Here is a 23465-nt window from a genome sequence, read left to right on the forward strand (position 1 = left end):
GAATTTGTGCGGCCTTCGACGCCTAATTCAATTAGTATGTGTTGGCGACCATAGACATGCAAATTGCAATTACGAATTCACTCCCGAATTTTCGAGAGATTTTATTTAATCTTGAAATTTTCTTCACGAACCGCGCAATTCAACAAGACTTCATTTTTCGATTTCAATGCAGTAGCGCCCTTACTTGGAACAGGAATAATAACAATTCATTCACGGCTCTGAAAAATTTTCGCGCACCGCGCGACAATATGCACTCCCAGCAACTATTCATAACATTGCCACTCGCGATTTCGGTGCGCAGAATAGGCCGTTGTGAAAAGTAGAATAGTCCGGAGTTCACCGGGAATGGATATGGACAGTTTACCATAGGTATTTTGCGTCCAGATCGTTCATTGCGGCTATGCCCGGGAATGCGGCCTTAGGCTACATAAGTAATCGAAATGCGGCCATGATTAGCAAGAAGGTTGCCCATCTGTATTAGATGATGTGCTCTTTTTGACATGATGATAAATGTGAGGGGGGTCAGGGGGGGCGCGATTTTGTTGACCATCGCCAAGGGGGGCGCGTGTCAAAAAAGGTTGAGAACCGCTGCTCTAAACAGTCTGACCATAGCAATTTATAACGTAGCTACGTTGTAAATTGCTATGGTCTGACTGTAAAAATGTTAATTAGGTCGATGATATTAATCACATAGGCAAAAACGACAATACGAACCGCTGTGTGTAAGTTACACGGATCATATATTAGTTACTGTGGTGTTACTAATCATTGTAGATGTAATCATTACGCTGCCTTATATTGCACCCGCTGTAGATCATCGCTCCATCAAATATGCCGGACCTGATGTGTGGAACAGAATCCCGCCGGCCATCAGACAGTCGACGAGCATGTCCACATTCAAGTCGAAATACAAACAATTACTACTAAATAAATACAGTCCATCCTCAAGATTACCGGACCACGACTGACCTATCGATCTCGCTTCCCATGACATGCCGCCCTATTTCTTGTCGCATTCTTTTTCCATACTATCTTCTTTACTTTCATTCAGTGTGCATGCCTCCTCTTTACATCGCCTAGGCCAAGGTGGGTGTCAGATTCCATAGACTACTCCTTGTCGCTTCGACATCTTCCTGTCTTTTCATTGTATCGCATTTTTTGTGGTGTATTGAACTGATAAAATTGCTAATAAACCAATGATGATGATGATGTATATGTATGATATATGATAGTTTGCACTTTTTACTCAGTGAAATCCCTCAATGTCCGGATAGAATGTGCAATTTCGTGTCCGGTTATTTCCTTCAAAGAGCTGACAGCTGAGTGTGACGTGACGTCAGAACTCCTTGTCGATGAACGTCAACAGGAACCAGAATCAGCTGAAACCGAGAATAAAGTATCTAGGCCTACTTTCGTAGTATGAATTTACGGGCCTAGGATAAAGAACGGAATGCGGAATTTAGCCTTGACCATACCTCATCTAATAATTGGAATATGCTGGGCATTAATATCGCAAGGTGAGAATACTCCGAATCGTTTCGACACTTTCCTATATATCTGTTCATTGTATCGCATTTTTTGTGGTGTATTGAACTGATAAAAACTGCTAATAAATCGAACTGAATACCCTATTTTATGAGATCCCCTATGATACTAAACCATATAACAGAGTTGAAATTTTGTCGATTTCGATTGTGTGAACATATTCTCTTTTCCTCAGGAAATACAGGATATGCACAAGTCCATGTAAATGTACCAGAGGGACTATATGATGAGACACCAGGTGAGTCATTGAAATTTCTTTTGACCACGGTGGTCAGTACTGCCATAGTATACCGGCTATACTGCCATAGTATACCGGCTATACTGGTATATGCTATTGCCTATTGCTATCAATTGACAAGAAATGACAAGCCATCTCATTTTTGCTCCTTGTTCTTTTACGTTCTTTCTATTTCTTTTCATTCAGATTCCAGTGTAGGCTATATGTCTTTTATTAACATGGTCTAGGCCCGCCAGTTGGGTGTCTAATTTCAAAGACTACTCTAGTCGTTTCGATGCAGTCTTCCTTTCCTTGTAGCGCAAGCTTGTCGAGTGAGCTGTATTGATTAGATGAACATTGTAAATAATAAACTGGGCTGAAACTGATATATATCATAATTTTATGTTGAGATTTGAGACTGATGGATAGAATATAGATTTATAACGGAATAAATCCCGATGACAGGATGATAAAATACGGTTATGTATTTCTTACACTCACACAAACATGACATATCATGAAAGTCATATCGGGTGTTCGTTTCTTGGAAGTTGATTATATTTCGAGATGATATTTGGGAATTTGTGAACTGATACAATTCATCAGACTTCATGCTTGACCGAGTACGAAAATATCATCGCGCCGTCGAACATCATCAGTATCCGTTGATTATGATTTCATCAGATAAGAACACTACCAGTACAAGATTGCGATAGCCTGCACCAATCGTGAGCAGATTCGTAGTTGCAATTTCAAATTGAAAGTTTGTAATGGAATCGCATAGAAATTTGCCGTGTTTAAAACCATCATCATTGACATTCTCATCATTTGGAGTCAGGTAATTGAAAATTTTATTTTGATTCAGGCCTACTATCAGGGTTGCATGTCTTGGTCCAGAGCTGACCTTCTGTGAGATTTTTTTTGGGTTTACTAGAGACTGAGTCAAGTGCTGATGTGAATGAGGCCTGATGATAATTTTGTAATTCCCGTGAGTTGGTTTCAGTTCAGTTGAGGGTACTCCAAGAATAGAGGGACTCTTCCAGACGGGTATTTAGTTTTTTACGTGTTTATATTGAAAACCATTTACATCAACAGCATTAACAATGTAATCCGTTGAGTTAGCTGCTATTAGAGTTTTCATTGTATTTGATAGCAGCACAAGATCTGTTTTCTAAACAACATAATACAAGAAATATATACCGTATAGTGTTGTAAATTGCACAAAAGTACACTGTTAAAGTTCTTCTTTTTTGAATACCTGTTTTAGTGGAACACCCTGTACTTTCATATTTGAACATGATTTGAACCTGATCTGTATTAGATATGTTGTGTGCATGGAGATCATTCGAATGTGTATGCTATTAACAGATTGCTATTTAGTATGAATTCATGAGCTGAGGGTCTATGTAAATCGTTAATAATGTTGTATCTATGATCAGCCAGGCTTTTACACATGGTCTCAATATGTAGTTAACATTACATGCTATCAAACCCTGTTTGAATAGCCTAGTGAATACGTTTCCGAGATATCATTTATTACTTCTAGTTAAAAGTGTAATTGAGTAGCTCAATAAATCTGCGATATTACCTCTACTTCATCTAGATTAACATTAGCACTGTGACCTAAAACTGAATCATTTGATTAATGCATCTGTCATCAGTTCAGAAAATCATGACTCAATCAGTCTTTCTCTCTGTAGTCATAGTCTACTGTTCTGGCCTGATGTCTGTTTGTCAGATTAACTTTAAAAAGAATTCTCTTTGATAGATATCCTTGTGTGTTATCTTATTCAGTCCTGGCAATGTAACCTACCTCAAGCGAGGTTTTACAGTGTTTCTTGAACTAGGATATCCATGTGAAGTAGTGTGTCAACTTTACCACAACCAAATATTGTCATATCATTATCATCTCATGCAGTTAAATTCATTCGGCATTATCCTGGAGGCAATGGGTTATCCATTCCACTGAATCACCGATTGCCAAGATCTCATATTTAACACTCGATACTCGCAATATGGATTTGGGCAAGATGCACATCATTTGAATTAGAATGTCCTAATCTTTATCACGACTGACGATCCCCATCAGTACATAAATGCAGAGGTCTTTTCATTTCCTGATCATAATAAGAAAAGGTGTGTGTTTGCAGAACTTGGATGACTTCCTATTTCCATGATTAAATCAAGGGTTGTTTCAGGGATTTTATATGTTTATCGCAGTGGTGGTATTCCTGGACTAAGTCTATGCCTTGTGTGTGGTAAACAAGAAAGCCAGCTGGTATGATATCATTTCTAGTAATGTACACTGTACAGAGTTTCTGCTATTCTTAACAGCCATGTGTGACCAGGTAAAACCACTTCTGTGAGTAAGTTTACAACTGTGATTTTTACAACTTTCTGCTCCCTGCAACACCTAAAGACGCTCTTCCTGCACTCCCACAAAGTAATGTAGTCTATGAATATAAGTGACACGATGATTGTGGGCATGTGGGAAGAACTGTCACATCGTTTGCAGTAGCGCGCACCATGACCCTAGATTTACTGGTACACGCGCATCTCGCTAGGAGAAAAGCTCACCCGCCTTGACTCATTCCCTAAAGCTTGATTCAGAACAGGCAAAGGCCAGGCCATGGATTCTGCCATGTCAGATATCGCAAGAGGTCATTCAAACTTGTGTTGGGTGCCTTGATGTCTACTCGAGTACCATCTAAAATTGGTACATTGAGCTTAAGCGATCTCTTCGCCCCGATTATTCGAAATTTCATGCCAGTGACGTCATATTTGGTGATACGACTGTTTATATACAACGTTCTTTCCAATTCTGTACTAGTCTCTGATGATTACCCCTGACGAGTGTCAGCCGAAAATATTCGGGTTTATTTCAGTGTTAATAAATATTCCATTGTACACTTCAATTACGTGTTTTGCTTGACAATTTTTAGGGGAGTTGAGCTACACCAGTGGTTCCCAACGTGGGCGATATCGCCCCCCCAGGGGGCGATTTGGCGGTCCAGGGGGGCGAAAATGACGAAGAGGGCGACAGGGGGGCGAAAATGGACAAAGGGGGCGACGGGGGGCGAAAATAGCGAAGGGGGCGATAGGGGGGCGATGACGCGTCAAAACGGCTGACTTTTTTATTTATTTTTTTAAATTTTTTAGTCAACCCACGGAAATTTAGTTACAAAAGTGTGTCAAATTAGACATCGAGCCGAAAATTTGACCTTTTTTTTTTTTTTTAGTCAACCCGCCGGTGATTACAGTTTGTATGCCCAATTTTCGGTACACAAAATTTGGGGGGCGATGATCGGTGTTGACCTGGAAAAGAGGGCGATGGGTCAAAAAAGGTTGGGAACCACTGAGCTACACAAAATGACGTTATCCGATTACTGATCCTAGTTAAGTTACTTTCCATTTCGATATTGGAAATGATTATGTTCCGTTTTGACAGGACAGCATTTCAATAAAATAAAGCAAATGTTGTTCCACTTTCTTCCAAAGAATCTTTTAGAAATCCTTCCTAATTCTCTATATAAGAGGTTTGCAACCAAATTTTAAGGGGTGTCCCTTTTCTTGGCCCACCCAACCTCGGCTCAAACTTATCAGGAAATAAGCTAATGTAGAAACCCATTTCAGGGATCACACAATACATAATTTTTTTGCTGGTCGCAGGCTTCACAACCCTGCTCTATTGTCTATATTTCTTTTGCCAGTGAGCCTATCGCTCACAATCGTTTACTTTTCAGGGGAACACTGTCACAAAGAGATCGTTGTGGAATCGTACGTTTTCATTTCATACACTCCTTCAAGATGCTTCCAGTGGACGTGGAACGTTTCAGCCGCCCCCCACCACGAAGCAACACTCGAATTTAACCTGGTTACCCCAGATTACCAGAAACTCGAGCTTGTAATTTATGATGGAGATTACGCCCATCCAATCAAAAGGTAACTCCTTGCAATGAATTTGAAGAGATTTTGTTGGCTTGAGGAAAAGTTAACTTCTAGCACAAGATGTTCGGTATGTTGAACCTAAGTGAGGCAGCTTTAAGTGATCTCACTTTGAAATGATCTATCACTCACAAAAACTGATTCATATCACTTCCATTGGCTGGAGCAATGTCTTCGACTACTAAAGGTTGACTGAATTTTGTGGGATTTGAGTGTCTAAGCAGTTGTCTTTATTGATCTAGTGCCGTTAAGGCTTGTTAAAATAATTCATAGCAATATCTTCTAAATAGAGCTACGATAATTCTATAATTCTATATCGATTTTGATACAGTAGCCCATGTCTTTGAATTAATTAACACCATTATGCCTATCATTGATAGCTGGTGCTGAACTATTGCTTGCGTAATAACTTCTGCAATAACGACAAAGCCACAGTCATAGCATGGTTTCTTCATGCGAATATTCAGGGGATTCAGGTTTTGCGTGGCCATAGTGATATCTACGCTGGTATGGTTCTGGATTACATTACCTAGTTCTGGCAAAAACCGTATTTGAAATCTGCAACATTTTCAAGATTTTCGAATCACTATGTAAAGATTGATTGCATTGTAGCCCCGATAGTAGATGACATACAGAAAATTGACATCTCAGTACGTTTGTAGCTTGCCGCACCTTGTTTCACGTTCATTCTCAATTCAAGTATTCGGCATGAAAACTTTCAGAGCACCGCTACTTCATGTAGTAAAGCAAATGTAAAACAAAAAGGCATTTTGAATTGAAAAATGGGCTACTTATATTGGGATATCACAGTACAAAACTTTCATGTTTTATATGTATATGAATTGTGATAGAGAATATAATTCAAACTTCATATTCGATGGCATATGAAACGGTGTTATTCTGTAAGTAGGAATTGCTAGTGCAGTCTGGACCTACTACGTTGCAACTTGTAATATGTTAATACTTTTGGACTTGTCACTGGCTTCCCATTATAGCTTGGCTTCCCAAAGCAGTTATATCCTTCCATTTAAAGATACTATACGGTTTTGTTGCAAACACTCCGATAGCTGTTTATGAAGTTCTTTTTTGCGATAAGAGAGGGGGACGAATTTTTTTTTAGCTGCTGTCAAGGGGGCCGTCTCGAAAACCTTTAAAGTGTGGCCTACTGATGTTGATTCTGCAAAAATTACCATGATTTTGTGCTATAAAACTTGAATTACTTGATAGCTCAAGATATGTTGACTTGCATTTGCACTAAACTGACGAGTCCAATGAGTTATTGATCTTAATCATTGTTTACGTTCATTTGTAGATACATCTACGGTGTTGCGCTTGAAAATCATACTGGGGAACACATTTACGCACACAGCGGAAGGATGATTATAGTGCTTAGCACATATTCCTATGTTGCTTTTAATTCTACTGTCAAGTTGAAAGGTACAGTATTCCATTTTGTGTTATTTTTACCAAAGTGTAGCTGTTTCTCTATCCTCGCATGCATCAAGCGAATAAGATTTAGATAGCAAGGCAATGTTTATTGTGCGCAATAGCATATTATCATATTGAACTGATCAAGTGTGTTTTCTATGTACGATTGTGGGGATACGCAGATATTTCATATTTGTGTAAGCATATCATACACATACTCAGTAAAATCGTCACTGATACTTGGGTTTTGCACAGCCCTGGTTCTGAAAATTCTACATTGCTGCTAACCTCCTCAACATTACGCATTTCCACTAGGTGTACGTTATCTTTATTGGCATTGGCGTTGGGATATCTTTTGAGGTCAGATTTCATCGAGAATGCAGTATGAAGACAATCATAACTATTTTCTGGCTTGAAATAGCCTATTTGTCAATCCTATGCCCTCATGGTAGGATTGAAGTTGGAACACACATGGAATATTATGCTCAGAGGGGGTTAGTGATGAAGTAGGCTACTGGAATTACTTCTACTTTTTCGGAGGACTCTAGTAGGATTTGCTGTCATACATGCACTAATGGCTCAAGTAGATGCGCTTTTCAACATTTTCCACTTTTACTTGACAATTATTGAAGCAAAAGTACTTACTTTTTCATGGTGTGATGTCGTTTTTTAATAGTCTTGGCTTGCTTGCATTAGGCAATTCAAACATGTGGAAAGTACCAATTGAGTTAGTTGACGGTGTACTAACTTCGGATTTTTGGACTACCGGCACTTCTAGTTCCGGATTTTGAAAAGTGAATAGTTCTAGTTCTAGTTACACTTTCTGAAGATCCAGTAGTTTGAAGTCTGCTCCGATTCAGTGCTAAAACTACGCGACGAATTGACCAACACTACTTTTTTAAATTAAATGAATACTTTTCAGGCCTCTCTCTATTTCAATTTGTAGTTGGGTCGAAATTTACGGTATTTCTGCTACTTCTACCTGAGTAGCAATAATGGCTACAGTGAACACTAGCGCTGTTCGAAAATGAATTGTCCGAAAAGGAATTGCTGAGTTTTGTACTAAAACGACGCATAGCAAATTGAGCTCGATTCCAAGCAATAGAAGTGAAGTTATTGTGGTTCAAATTTAAGTTTTGAAATGAAAAGTGTTTACGGTGGCTAGACCCATAATAAATAATCTAAAAATTCCCTACATTTATTAGGCTACGATTTTTTCGAGTCCAGAATTTTGTACTCCAATAACTTCACTTCTGCTGGTTGGAATTGAGCTAAATTCGGTGTGTAGCGTTTGTTTAGACAACCTGATAATTTCATTGGATTGACAGTAATTAATTGAAATTCTATTTTTTTTGAAATTTTATAATATATTCAAAATTTTCCAACTCTACAGGTTGAAATTGAGCCAAATTTAATGTGCAGAGTTTTTAGCCAACCTATCAATTTTTAAAGAATAGCCAGCAAAATTTGAAGAAAATGTTATTTTTTAAACAACCCTCTGCATGCTCTTTATCTGCTCACCGCCTCTAATTGTTATTATTCCTGAAGGGGTGTGTCTGCCCGGTACGAAATCCTGCGGAGACGGGGAATCCTGCTACAAGGATTCGGAACTGTGTGACGGCGTGGTACAGTGTACAACCGCAATCGACGAACTGGGATGTGGTGAGATATGTTTATTGTGCAACCAATTCGTGGTGATTGGACCGTGAAGGCGATTCATCGCGTGCAATTGTGGTAGAATTAGTGGTAATTTGCAACACTGGTTCCCGAGTGAAGTGGCAAGGTTCCAAGTCACAAGTCAATTTTTAAGTCGAGTCAAGTCGAGTCATTTTCACACCTCCGAGTCAATAGTGTTGAGACTCGACTCAGAGCCCACTGTTCATTATTGATTTCAAGTCAGGTACAACCCGCTTAACTGTGAAACTCTTGGGTGATATCGAAAGCTTCACTTCGTGATATAGGCTACTCATTTTTCTCACTCTGTTGCTTATTCAAACAGATAGAAGGCCCTTTTTTCCAAGTGTTGGTCCTGATACACAAGTCATCTAGAAAGTCTCGAGTCATGTGACTTGGTCAAGTCATGTGACTTGGTCAAGTCGTATTCAATGACTCGATTACCAGTCGAGTCAACACACAAATTCACTCGAGTGAAATTTAGCCACTTTCCATTTTTACATTACAATCATGGTTGAGACCAATGTTCCCTCTAAGCTGCGCACGTGCGCAAATGCGCAGTGCTGACACGATCTCTGCGCACAAAAAATCTAAGTTGCGCACAAAAAATTCCAAGTGATGACCTTCTTTTTAGTCGTTACGTACTGTTATCCAGGGTTTTGCGCAGTGAGTTGGTGAGTGTGCGCAGACTCGTCAAAAATTAGAAGGAACATTGGTTGAGACCCACTGTTACTGTTCTGTAGTAATGCATCGCGTTCTTCTCGCAGATCACTGCGCCGCCACTGAGTTTTGGTGCGGCACACAAAAGTACGGCTCTCAATGCTTTGCTAGCGAGCAGCGATGTAACGGCCAGAAGGACTGCCTCCAGTCGATAAATGGAAACGACGAGGACAACTGCGGTGGGGACTGTTTTTGCGTTTCGATTTATGATTTTTTTAACCATGCCCCCCGAATCCAACAACGACTCTAATTTACTTGATAGTCGTGTGATAATCGGAGAATGTTCAAAATTCAGCATGTAAATCCAAATCCAGGTTGAAAAAAAAAACATCGTAAACCGACAGAAATTTTTCAATCCAAATCTATGTTTGAATCTGTCGTGTTTATGTCTCAAGAGGCTTATTTTCCGTGCGAAAACCCAGTTTTAAATTTCTGGTATCAATTCCGGCCACCTAACTGTTTCCAGGTCACACCAAGCCAAATAGACTTGGGTATGGAAAAATTTCAGCCTTTCAGTGACGTCAAAAAGGGAATTGTGATTTCGTATTCTTGTTTCTCGATTAACGATTTCTAGAAGCAGTAGCCTAGTATATAACTATATAACTAGACTACTTTAACTAGGCTACTATCATGGAAAACTGATGAGCATTACTGTATTGCAATGGTTTTGTTTATGATCTGTGTCTGATACAAAAAAATTGTGCGACTCCTCAGCCAGTGGTTGGTTCCTTTGCTGTCACGCTGTCGAAAAAATCTGTAAGCTCAAATTTACCTCGGTGCGTTTCCTTCAACAGCCATCTGTGGGCACGGCACCGTATTGTGCGAATCGGAGAATAGATGCATTTTTGAAAGATGGCTCTGCGATCAGGAATTGGATTGCAAGGATGGATCGGATGAAGCCGGGTGTAGTTGTGAGTTTTTTATGAGCTTTTGACTTGTGCAATACTGGATTGGCACTTAGCTCCGGTAGGAAAAACAACCCGGTATCACGGTAACAGGATATCTCTTTTAAAATTGGACCCATTTGCCTGGTCATTTTGAGTTGGCTGCGAAGACGCATCTCGCAGTTTTGCCGCCTTTTCACAGATCCCGCAAGCAGGCGCGTTATCACCGCTGCCATTGTTGGCGCGTTGGTGTGCAGTTTACTGCTGGTCATCTCGATGGGATGCACATGTAAGTTGTACTCGTTACGAACTGCGCATAACCGGAGGAGCCTACTGCATACGACGCCTTTGACCAGAGTCGAACGGGTGAGTCAGGGTGCTGATTTTATGGGAAAAAGGCTTTTATCTTTTGAATGTGGACTAGGTGGTGCCCAATAAAATCGGAGATTGATACAAGATTGAAAATCGGATGTATCGTGGATTTGTGAGCTTTAGATGTCCTTGAAGCGAGTGATCAGCATATGCTGGTTTTGGTTCAGCAATTCTAACAGTTAATATAGCTTGTCCGTGGTACATAACTTGAAGATCGCTTTCATCACACCACCCATTGTGAAAATACATAGGCCAATATCAGAGGTGGGCAACCATTTTGCTAATGACGGCCGCATTGATAGCCGTGATGAACTAACTGGACGCAAAATACCTATGTTAAACTGTCCATGTTCACCGGTAGACTTGATAGAGGGAGAGCTTTCGAAAATTTAGGGCAAGTTATGGATGATAACGCATCTTCGGGTGGGCCAATTGTTATTACTTATTTTGTTGCACGCTGTTATTTCTTGACCCTCATCAGGATTGTCGGGATAAAGAAAATACATTGTAATCGCCCAAATGTACCAGAAACGAATGTCTTTCATGAGGAGCACACAATTCCGATTCCGGTTCTGATTGCAAAGGGCCCTATACTGCATTAAAATCGAAAAATGAAGTCGTATTGAATTTCAAGAATAATTGAAATCTCTCAAACATTCGGGAGTGAATTCGTAATTTCAATTTGCATGTCAACGGCCGCCAACACATTCTAACTGAATTATGTGCCTAAGGCCTCACAAATTCCACTCTACGGCCGCAGGCTGCCCAGTGCCCACCCCTGGCCTATATTTAAACTCTGGGGTTTTCGGCATACTACATGGATTCGAACGGATTCAAAAGTAAAATGAAGATGGCAAAGTAGGATGTAGCAATCAGAATTACAGACCGTGAATTTCACATTGCAACAATGGCGACAACAAACTTTGAAGCATACAGTACAGTAATAGCAATTCTATAGGTCAAAACGACGGACGACAATGCGAGCCAAGCAAACTAGAGATTTGTAAGTTGTACAGTTGGTTCCATAAACTAGGCTTAGTCAACTGAATAAACGTGTATTCAGACACTTTGAAATGAAACAAGGATAAGTCTTTATAGGAAGAACCCGGAAGTCTTTTACTTCTCAATATATGTATTTTGGCAATGGCTGTTGTGATGAAAATATTTATGTGAAATTTCAATGTGGGTTAGACATACTCAGACAAAATCGTATCTAATCTGAAATCTTTGAATCCATATTTTCATGCCCGATTCTGACTTTCGGATGGATATTTATTACGTTCGCTTCGTTTTCTAGCAAATCTTCGCAAGGCAAGCGCCACCCACCTACGACATGACCGTTAGCGGTGTCGACTCGGAATCGAGGCCGCAGCGTAATCGCAGACGCCGCAGCAGGCGATATCCGTTTCAAAGAAGCGCTCCCGCGAGAGAGACTACGCAGGTGTGAAGGATGAATTTGTGTAAAATTTCATGTTACGCTGAGTGTTGATTTTTCCCATAGGGGTCAGTACTTGTGTGGTAGTGTTTTAGTTCTACTGCTACCACATGTAAACAGTTTCAATACAGAACTACTTAGTTCATACACTTTTAATTTTGTAAAGTTAGAGAGTAGTTTCCGGTAAGCCTATGCTTGGATCAAATTCAAATCATTTCAATTATTTAAGTGGTTATGATATTAGATAGGTTGTGCTTTTCAACAGTTTTCAGGCAAAACAAGGCCTTATACTCAAGTAGGACTTAACGACGTTTATTCTTTTTGATTCGTTATCAGTAGGGCGATTTTTTTTGACATGTCAAAATTTGTCAAAATTTTGTCAAAATTGTAGCGTTAGGCCAAAATTTGTCAAAATTGTTTACAAAGTCAAAATTTTTTTGGCCTCTGCATTTCGGTTGTATCGTAGATGTTTGCACTGCCGATGAACCATGGCCTTGGCGTAGGCCTATATAAAAGCTATGGATGAATTTGATATTTTACAGCTTCTAGCCTACATTATAGGCCTACCGTTGTAAACAGCCCATTGTCTGCTCATTGTGAATCATAAACGGTCAAACGAAGCAAATAGGTTGACATGGTGTTATGGTCAATGTACCGCAAAATCCTAACTGAAGCAAGACTGCTTAGGCATTGCATAGTTCTTATATCAAGAACCGCATGAAGAATAATTGTGATGTGGACAATATTGTCAGAATGAAGCGACACGATGTGTCACCAGCAGTGTACGCACAACTTTAGGGTTGTCAGCCAACAACTGCTGCTGTGTCTACCCTAGAATGTAGGAAAGTATCTTTCGTCATACTAGAACAAATTTCAACCATTTCTACTATTATATGTGATATAGCCTAACTACTGGAATTCTTCATAGGGCCAGATTTCGTTAAAATACCAGTTTTTTCTTGTAAAAATTTTTCAGTTTTTGAGCCACAAACGTTTTTTCAGGCCAAACTACTTTGTTAGGACAGACAGTTACAACCAAAACTGAAGATAAGTAGTACAATTTTAACATCATGTGCGAAAACACCTAAATTTTGATCTTTAGGTCAAAATCTTTCTTGTTTAGGTCAAAAAAATGAATCGCCTTAGTTATCAATCCAGTATTTGAAATTCACAGGCCAACACCAACAGGGAGGAGGGACCTCAATCCGGCTCGGCCCCACCTGCCGAGTCCAACACGCCGTCTACGACGGAAGCGCCGCAACAAAATCCACCGTCGACAAACGCTTCGCGAGACAGTGTCCCAGAACGCCGGGGCAGCACTTTGCAAAGCTGGGGCTCGTTTTTGTTCGAGTCTATGCGGGCCGGAATGCCGACTCAGCGCGGAACTTCTGCTGCTTCGCGACCCGCAAGCACGGGCAACACACAGGCCGGGACAGAAGGTGCTCGATCGACGAGGACTACTGTCCGGGGCCAAAGTTCCAGAAGCTCAAGTAAGATTTTTTGTTTCATGGCCGTCACGGTTGCTATGTACTACGTAGTAAGTCAGATAAGTTTGTATCACTTATACAATCAAATTTGTCATATGGGTTACCATTGGATTCGGCACTTTCCAGTCCCTGATCCTAGCCTAACCTAACTCACTCCCATTATCCGATAAAAAACATGCTTTGAGTGTCAATGAAAATTCAGGTTCATGTTTAGCGAAACATTCATTTTCAAAGTTGTCAACACAATATTGTTGCATCGCTTTCATAATAATAGTAATAGCTATTACAATTCAAATGCAAAACTCATCGAGACAGACAGACAGATTTCTTTATTTGTACAATGTGAGTTGGCACAAATGCGTAATCTTCCAGGTCAGTGTTTATTACACTATGTAGCTGTCAGTCAGTAACACTTCAACAAAAGAATAAATAACAAAACGAAACGCACAGCAGCAAAAGTAAAAACAGTAACACTAGTACAAAATAAAGACCAGACCATACTTTCAATATGTAGGAATGAACTGAGACCTAAAAGTCCGACAGAATTATGCAAATGCTCTATTGATAAGGAGTCACAAATCCTTGGGCCTACAACAGACATAGATATCCGGCACACACTAGCGGCTAAATTTTGTGTAAAGACGAATTCACTGGCCACCATCGTAGGAGCCGGAGCCGCGCGAAACAGACGTTGCAACTTGGTTGTTCTCAACCTTTTTGAAGTTGAGGCCCCTTATCAATGGCCATGGTTATGTTTGTCATATTGTTTCAAACATACCCATTGCCAAAATATAGCCGGAAGAAAATGAAAACTCCTCATCTGAAAAATGAGCGTAAGCTCTCCGATTCCATAGCGAGGATATTTTCGAAGCTTGTACTTGTTCGTAATACCGTTCCATTGCCGGAAATTTCAGGTCGCAGCCGATCATCCCGGTCAGACAAACAAGCCAAACCGCTGCCGAAGAAAAAACGAATCCTGCCCGTCATGGTACCTGCCCCGTACCAAGACGGTATCGTGGAAGAAGATGTCCTTGCCTGTGTCTACCCGACGCCGCCCTCTTACTCCCAGTCTGTGTCGTTAGAGGACGAAACCAGCCCGGGCCAATCTAAAAGTGTTGGCGACTCAGCAGGGGACGCATCAGCCTCGCCTGAAAGCACAGACCTGTCTTCAGCCGGGGATGAAAATACGGCAGTCAACGAACATATGACTACGCAAAAAGAGTCTGGTTTTTCTTTCGTGTTTTCACGGGCGTTACGGAGATTTGCGGGCTCGCCGCTGCGAAGGTTTCGTCGCAATCCGTACCTCCAGATGACGACCGATTCGAGAAGGAACAGCCAGCAAGGTATTGGTGCGATACGTATGTTCTGTGCTTACTGTGTTCACCGTTGATTTTTTCTTTGCAAGTTACAACTTACATGTTGATTAGTGAGAGCCGAGTACCAAAATTTTAAGCCCATTTCCACTGAAATATATTTGATCCCTAATGAACACTTTGACTTTCGACAATTCCATCTCATGCTGTATCATTCAGAAGATAAATGCGATCGTATAAGCCAGGGGTGTGCAACCTTTTTACTATTCACGGCTGCATTACTTGTGTAGCCTATGGCTGCATTCCAGGGCATAGTCGTAATGAAGTAACTGGTCACCAAATACCCATGTTAAACTTTCCATTTCTGATGAACTCCGTACTAATCTACTATTTCATATCGTCTTACTATACGCATCGAAATCACTAGCGGTCATGTAATGAATAATTACTAGATGTGTTACATTTTTTCAGATCCAAGATTTAATTTCGTCATTAATATTAGTAGTTTCACATATTACTATCAAATACTTATCCTTTCTCAGCCAATGTGACCAGATTCACTGGTAGAGGTAATGGAGGCGGTGTTTTCTAGAATTTAAGGCAAGTTATCAATGATGGTGCGTATTCGGGTGGGCCAATTGCTAACAGTCACTTACTTGCATGCTGTTATTTCTTGACCTCCCATCAGGATTGTCGGTATAGTGGTAAGATATCTCCTAAACGTACCAGAAATTTCTGCGTGAGGAGCAAACGATTCCAAGTTGAAATTTCTATTTGGCGTGCATCATATTCCTCCGCTGTTCGCATCCGTACTCTGGGGCTCCAATTGCAATGGGCGCTACTATATTAAAATAGAAAAAGGAAGTCGGTGCGAAGAAAATTTTAAGTTCAATTAGATATCTCGAAGATTAATTAATCCCTCAAAAGTTCGGGAGTCAATTCGTAAATTGAATTTTCATGTCGGTGGCTGCCACCACATGCTAATTGAATTACGTGTCCGCGGCCGCACAATTTTCATTCTACGCCTGCAGGTTGCCCAGCCCGGGTATACGCTAAATTATTCCTGCAGAACAGTGACCGACCCAAGTGTTTTCTCATAACGCTGTGTCGTAGTTGTGTGAACAAATTTGAAAAAATCATGGTCTCGTGAAAGGTATTGCTTACTCTTGAGACTTGAAGTGAGGGATGGCCGAACGTTCCACTCAATGCATAATCGGATCGCTCAAGTAGGACCTTGATTTCACCCAGGACCCAGCCCTCTCCTCTCTCTGGCTCTGATGAAGTCGCAATTTTTTAAATTTTATAGGGCATGAGTGTCTTTCTTCTCTACTAAACAATAATCGTGGATGTGACCGCCTCTAATTGTAGAGCTTCTTGGAGGTACAGAAATTCATATTGAAATGAACCCGAATATTTTCGGCTGACACTCGTCAGGGGTAATCGTCAGCAACTAGTAGAGAATTGGAAAGAACATTGTATATCAACAATCCCGATTCTCTACTAGTTGCCTCTAATTATGTCACGCATTGTCTCACGTTTTTCTCTTTTAAGAATCGTCATCTAGCAACACCGACTCTGTAGCAGAAAACGGCCAATCCTTCACGGTGCCCGCCCGGCCCCGAGGTAGCACCAGTTCCGACGAAGACCTGCTCGATTGCACCTTAAGCGACATTAGATGCGATGATACGAGCAATTCGCCACCAACATGTTCTGTAACCCCGTCCCGGGACGCTCAAACCCCGCCCAACAAGAAAGTGTTCCCGCAGAAAAGACTATGCAACTTAACCCCGTCCAGGAGTAACGACGGAGATTGTGACTCGATCAATATGTTCGACCTGTCAAACTCGGAAAGGCGTTGATTGTCGCGTTACAATCCATACACACCCGCATGTCAATCATCGAGATACTCTTATCGTTGTGTGCTGAAATTTGCGGCAAGCTCCACAGTTCAATAACAAGATTAGATGAGCATAAGCATTAAATTGGCAAGTTCAGATCTCTGGAGAAAACTCCAAAATTCACACAGACTTCTCAACTATAGTTGAAGTTGGAATTCTAATTTGGTTTTAATGTTGACTTCGGAAAGTTCGGGTCTTTAACAAGTGCACTGAATGTGGTATTATCTTTCATATTTACCGGTGTAATATTTTCCGATTTTAGAGCTGACGCCTGTCAGTTTTATACCTGACGGTAAACCAGTCCCGTGTAGTACACACGGTTAGTCTTCAACCATTGCCCATCTACTCCGTTGAGTAGCAAAACTTTCCTTTAGGCGTTGCCGGGTATCCTTGATTTGTAATAGGGCAATTTTCAGTCTTGTGGACTTTCACCAAATAAGCCGCTTAGCATAACTTGGGCTTTCATTGCTGTGATTAAACGGTTATTGAGATGCTCTGTGTCTTGCGGGTGTGCTTGATCCGCATGTTCCATACTCGATTGACTTGTTCTGTACTGTTGTCATCTTTGAATCTAGCTAGTAGGTGATACAGGCATGGGATGTTCTGTCTGACTGGTTTAGTCTTTTGTGTTTTGGCCTTCTTGTTTTCCTGTCTCAACCTTTATAGTATTGCTTCTTATATTTCCGTACAGCACTTGCAATCTTCTGGCTTTTTACTACTGTGTGTGTGTATGTGAATTGATGGCTTTTATGTTTCCATACTATCGACTCATTTGTCCTGATGTGAATTCGATGGGTTAGGTTTTCCTGCCGGAGAAGATGGTAAATCCGCAAATCGATTTGGTAGGGATAAAATGTGAATAAGTGAGCTCAGATTTGCGGCCAGGTCCAAGGCAGAGTGGGCAGCACTGACTAACGTGGGCTCATATCTGTGAAAATTGGTAAGAAACAGTAAGGTTCATGGTTGGTGAGGCACTGACTCCTTTGGAGAGAGATTTACTAATATATAAACCAGTGCTTTTCAACCTGTGTGACGGTTCGCACTTGCGCGAATGTAAATCGTGAATAATTGTTAATTTTTCTGACGTGGAATAATTCAAATAAACCTAATAGAAAATTAAAGGGCAGTGTAACCTTTGTGGTTGTGACGCAATTGTAAAAACTTGTTCAACTTACGACGAACCGCTAATCGTAGCTCTTACAAGCCGTGGCGAATTAGTATTTTTGCACTATAATTATTACGGAAGTCTGGTTTGGAAGCTGGTGTAATGGCAGACACACAGTATGTCTGGCCCTGCGACAGGCTGGAAAAATGACGTCAAGTTGACTTTCTGCTTTCTTTCGCTAAACAATCATCATGTTTTCGTAATAACTGTTCGATTAGCGCGATGCACGAGGATAATAATAAATACCATAATTAGAGACTCACACTTACAAGGTACTGTAACGCAAATTTTTACCCCTCCATGGGTTATTAAAGTATTGACCGCCAAGGGTATAATTTTACCTCGACGCGGTGCCAGAGCTATCTGGTAATATGTAGGCTGCTATGTAATATTTGTTGACATTATTGCAAGAAATCCTGTGATAGTTTCTATAGGGGAGATGTGGTACCGATGGATCAAAAATTGGAAAATGATCGCTGGCCCCAAAATGTTCAGCCGAAAACAGCAGATCTTTTGCTGGCTCAGCACTTTGATACAAGCTCTACCTATCGCGCACATATACATGAATATCCGTCTTTTCAAAAAATATTTATGGACGTTCAAATTTTGTTGCTCGAATATATCATCGGTCCCCACCCGGTGGGTCCAATGGCACACGACCCGGGGACCTATGACACATATACCCTAAAAACTCAATGTGACAACTTTTCTTGCTCAGTATTATAATCTAAGCTACAGCAAGCCAAAGAAGAATGTTTGGTCGCAACTCGCAACCGTCAAAAATATAATAAATATCCACTCAAATGTTGTCATAAAATCACGTTTCGATTTAGGCTCGAACTTATAAATTTGGGGGTAGGCCTACATACATATTGCCCGAAAAACGACAGTGTGACTTCCAAATACCTCGTTATAGCGATAAAACATCATATGCAATTATTACATAATGATGTTCTGTACGTAGGCATGTTTCATTTGTTTCATGGTTAGTATGCTTGATTATTTTGCTTGATTTGGCTACTGTATCATCGGTCCCCAACCTACGAATTTTATACATGAATCGAAAAAAATTCCACTCAAGGAAGAAACTGAAAAAAATAATATGTGTCATTATATATAGCCTGATACAAGCCCTACACTTCACAATAAAAATTATTGCTGGTTCGTTCGTGTTGAAGGTTACAAAGAAAAATGTATATGTCGATCTAAATTTAGTTTACACCCCCCAAAACAAAAAACATCTGTGAGAGACACCATAGCTCGCGCACGTCGAATTTTTTTTGTATGGGAAGAAAGATTTTGCCAGCATGCAATTGTAGACAAGTTCACGGAAAGTAATCATGGAATTATCATAGAGAATTTTCAAAGTAGCCTATTTTCGGTCCCAGTGATCCATCGGTACCACATCTCCCCTATATCTAAGGTCATTGTGCTGGGTACTGTAGCCAATATAAGCGAGACACGCAGAAAAGATTGCTTTATCATGGGAATTCATGATAAGATTTGTCCGACTGGTTTTTCTGAAAAACATGGTCGAAGACCGTTGGAATGAATTTGTGTAAGGGTGTGCAACGAGCGAGCTCAGGCATATGAGACTCATTCATTTCGAGGCCAGCCTCTTCTTCGTCGGGGCACATGAAGAGTGAAGACGTGAAGTTTTGGGAAACAAACGCTGATAAAATGCGGTGTCAAAACATAAGCGTGGAAAAAACTTGGCCAAACCTTTCGATAAGGATAATTGGATAATGGATATGCTCTGTTGTCGTCACGGAATAGTCTCCTTCTTGCAAACTGAGTAGACAGTATAGGCTAGTAAAACTGCGACACGCAGAGGAACCTAATTCACCCTAATTTGAAATCGCGTGCGTCAGACATTTTTGGAGAGTTGTGTTGAGTAGAATTGTGGTGTGCGCGTTCTATTTTTTTCAGGATTTACCTCCGGTATGTTACAAGTCTGAAAATTTTGAAAAAGTGTCCTCTTTTTAGATTTCCCAAATATGGTGACCCTATATTGGATATTAATTTAAAGTCACTCATGATTTCTAACCATCGATTGGGTAATGAAGGCTGTGATCCAAACGTGTCAGCAACCATTTTGAATTGTTATCATTATAAGTGGTATTATGATCTGTATCAGTGCTTTTCAACCTTTTTGAGCTCCGTTCGCACTTTTTTTGTAAAGTAAATTTCATTCGCACAAACTAATCGAAAATTGTTATACGAAAAGAAGATGAAGATAGGCCTACTTAACAATATGCTGTTAAGATGTGCAACAAATTGGCTACTATGTAGCTTAAGCTATCAAGTGTCTCATTAAAAAGGCAATTTTTTTCGCTCGTTTTGCTTTCAATTATTTCACTAAAACCCTTCTCGGCCAAACTATGTTGTTGGGAATTTGTACAAGAACGTCTACTAGTACTTGGATGGCCAGGTCTTAAAATCTGTTCTGCACTGCTATCCAAAATATAGCGTATTTTTCGCGAGTGAAAAATGTTTGCTGGCAGAAATCGTTTTCGAGAGCTGACACAAAGGTCCCGCGAGGCTCCAGTTTGCCGAAAGAATGAAAAACACACATTGTTTGTGTTGAGGCTTTTTCGTTATGTCTTTGAAACATAAGGTGTAAAACGATCAAGGAGAGTGTAGGCACATTAGAGCTCGTTACCTGATGATACGTTGCTCCAACTTCTGTCTCGCAAGTTTATGAGAAGAGCAAATAACTCACGATACTTTGTGTTCTACTCTACTTTATCTACTCTATCTACGCTGTCTACCCTATCTAACTTGAGAATTCATGACAGTTTAATAACGGTAAAGCAGCTTTTGGACTACCACCAAAATCTGAGTTTTTGTGGCATCTCGCGACCCGAGCCTCACCCATGAAAAGGAATTTATTTTTATTATTCCAGTTGTATGCTACGATTTTACGGGCATGTATGACATACAGAACGCGCACACCACAGTTCTACCCAACACAGCTCTACAAAACATGTCTGACGCACGCTATTCCAGATTATAGGGCGAATTAAATTCCTCTGCGTATCGCAGTTATTGTACTATACGGTCTACTCAGATTGCAAGAACGGGACTATTCCGTGCCGACAACGGAGCATACCCAATTCACCTCGAAAGGTTTGACCATCCAGCATCGGTCATTTTTAAACCGAGGTTTGTCACCGCTTATGTTTTTGACGCCGCATTTTATCAGCGGTTTGTTCGCCAAAACTTTACGTCTTCATGTGCCCCGACGCAGAAGGGGTTGGCCTCGAAATGAATGAGTCTCATAGACCTGGACTCGCTCGTTGCACACTCCTGCACTAGTTCATCCCAATGGCCTTCGACCATGTTTTCAAGAAAAAACAGTCGGAAAAATCTGATCATGAATTCTCATGATAAAGCCATATTTAATGCGTGTCTCGCTTATTGGCTACAGTACCCAACAAAGTGATCTTGGATATGTAAAAACGATTGCAGGATTTTTTGCAATAAATTCAATAAATATTACATACATATTAACAGATAGCTCTGGCACCGTGTCGACCCAAAATTATACCCTTTGCGGTCCATACTTCAATAACCCTTGAAGGGGTAAAAATTTGCGTTACAGTAACTTGCAAATGGGAGTCTGTAACGATGGTATTTACTACTATCCTCGTGCCTCGCGCTAATCGAACAGTTATTACGAAAATATGATGATTGTCTAGCGAAAGAAAGCAGAAAGTCAATTTGATGTCATATTTCCAGCCTGTCGCAGGCTCAGACGGGCTGATATAGGCCTACTGTATGTCTGCAACTATAGAGATTGTAGAGATCTCGATACTGCCACTACACCAGCTTCCGAACCCGGCATTTGGTTACGTAATAAATATAGTGCATGAATTTTTCACTATACGGCTTATGAGAGCTACGATTAGTGATGCGTCGTATTAAGTTTTTACAATTGCGTCGCAACTACAAATGTTACATTGATCTTAAATTTCCTATTAGGTTTATTTGAATTATTCCACGTTAGAAAAGTTAACAATTAATCACGATTTTCATTCGCACTTGATCCGGATTTTCATTCGCACCATTCGCACCACCTTCGTCATTCGCACTTGATCCGGATTTTCATTCGCACTGTTCGCACCACCTTGGTCATTCGCACTGAAATTTTTTTCATTCGCACTAGTGCGAACCGTCACACAGGTTGAAAAGCACTGATCTGTATTAATGTTGGTAATTTTGCACGCACATCGAATCAACTATTGAGATTAGATATTGCAGATACAGGCGGTTTTGCATTGGCCGACACTGAATTCACTCTCCAACACCGTTGTCTATTCGAATTTGCTAAACTTCACTTTTTTGGTAGTGCAAGCAAGCTCAGCGAAATTGGAGAAGTTTGGAGGGTTACGTTGTTCATTGAGCCCCAAAGGAAGGATTTGAAAATAAAGAAACAGTGCTAATCTCATCCAAGTATTTTATAATATCAATGTCACTCGAAACAAGGAGCTCCTTTTAGTTTTCAATAAAGTCCAGGAGCAAATTGCTGTTCTTGCTATCGCCATGACGATTATGCCACCATTACAACAAGAATGTAGGAGAGGATATCAAGTCGCAGTCGCAGTATCATTAAGCTTCGATCATCGGAATTAATCTACTTAAATTTTTTTGCAGGTATTATCGGCGATAAGGCATCTATGCGTTATATATTGATCCGTAGAAGGATGTAAGTCATATAATCGATCGCGTAGCAAATGGATTAAAGCCGATAAAACTGCACTTTGTATTCAAGTATATAGCGAATAGACCGTACCGACGAAATATCTGTCGTGGGCGTCCGACGCAGTGGAATATCAAACAGCAAGAAATTTCAAAATGGATTCCATGTAAGCAAACAATATTTTGCTATATGTGTTTTGCTCCAATATAAATAGGAATTGCCTTGTTTTGCTCCAATATAAGTAGGAATTCCCTTCTTTTATGCTTAAGCAGATTTTGTCACTTTGTCATTTTGTCAAAAGCCACGTAATCATGATTTTTCTTATTCACCATGATGTAGCAATGAAACAGGGTACCGATGAAGCAGCACTGGGATGCCGCGATAAAATAAGGAAAAGACGGATGCTGTCGGAATATAGTAAAAGTTAGCAACATCCGAATTCTGAGTAGCATTTGGGATGCTATAATAATATATTGGAATGGTCCACGGTTTATTTTTATCAGCTCAAGACATACAATGTAGAACCCGATACAGAAGACACGAGGCGGTTTGTAACAGTGTTCGATCATGATCTCTCCGACTCTCTTTTAGTTTTTATCCTGACTCTGTTCCGTTGGCTGTCCTCGTAACCGTCATAGACTGGATTTTTTGGTAAAGACGCTGTACGAACAGGGACATAC

General features: G+C 40.4%; 1 protein-coding gene across 1 annotated transcript; it reads left to right on the plus strand.

The window, feature by feature from the left end:
* The first annotated feature begins 1326 nt into the window (after positions 1–1326).
* On the plus strand, positions 1327–17678 carry LOC145442487 (uncharacterized). Its single transcript, XM_080320407.1, has 12 exons — positions 1327–1517; positions 1721–1783; positions 5506–5704; positions 7020–7144; positions 8684–8797; positions 9577–9708; positions 10324–10440; positions 10616–10779; positions 12083–12226; positions 13395–13710; positions 14622–15050; positions 16572–17678. Exons 1-12 carry the CDS (start codon positions 1451–1453, stop codon positions 16877–16879), a joined length of 2178 nt encoding a protein of 725 aa, XP_080176533.1. The 5' UTR covers positions 1327–1450; the 3' UTR covers positions 16880–17678.
* The last annotated feature ends 5787 nt before the right edge of the window (positions 17679–23465 follow it).

The sequence above is a fragment of the Botryllus schlosseri genome, chromosome 7 (assembly GCF_051294905.1).
Source record: "Botryllus schlosseri isolate E-star chromosome 7, Bs_hap1, whole genome shotgun sequence".
Classification (NCBI taxonomy): domain Eukaryota; kingdom Metazoa; phylum Chordata; class Ascidiacea; order Stolidobranchia; family Styelidae; genus Botryllus; species Botryllus schlosseri.

Coding starts and splice junctions, on each gene's coding strand:
- LOC145442487 (XM_080320407.1), top strand. CDS start 1,451: ATGCGGAATTTAGCCTTGACCATACCTCATCTAATAATTGGAATATGC. Junction 10,441..10,615: donor GGATGAAGCCGGGTGTAGTT/GTGAGTTTTTTA, acceptor GCCTTTTCACAG/ATCCCGCAAGCAGGCGCGTT. Junction 13,711..14,621: donor CCAAAGTTCCAGAAGCTCAA/GTAAGATTTTTT, acceptor CGGAAATTTCAG/GTCGCAGCCGATCATCCCGG.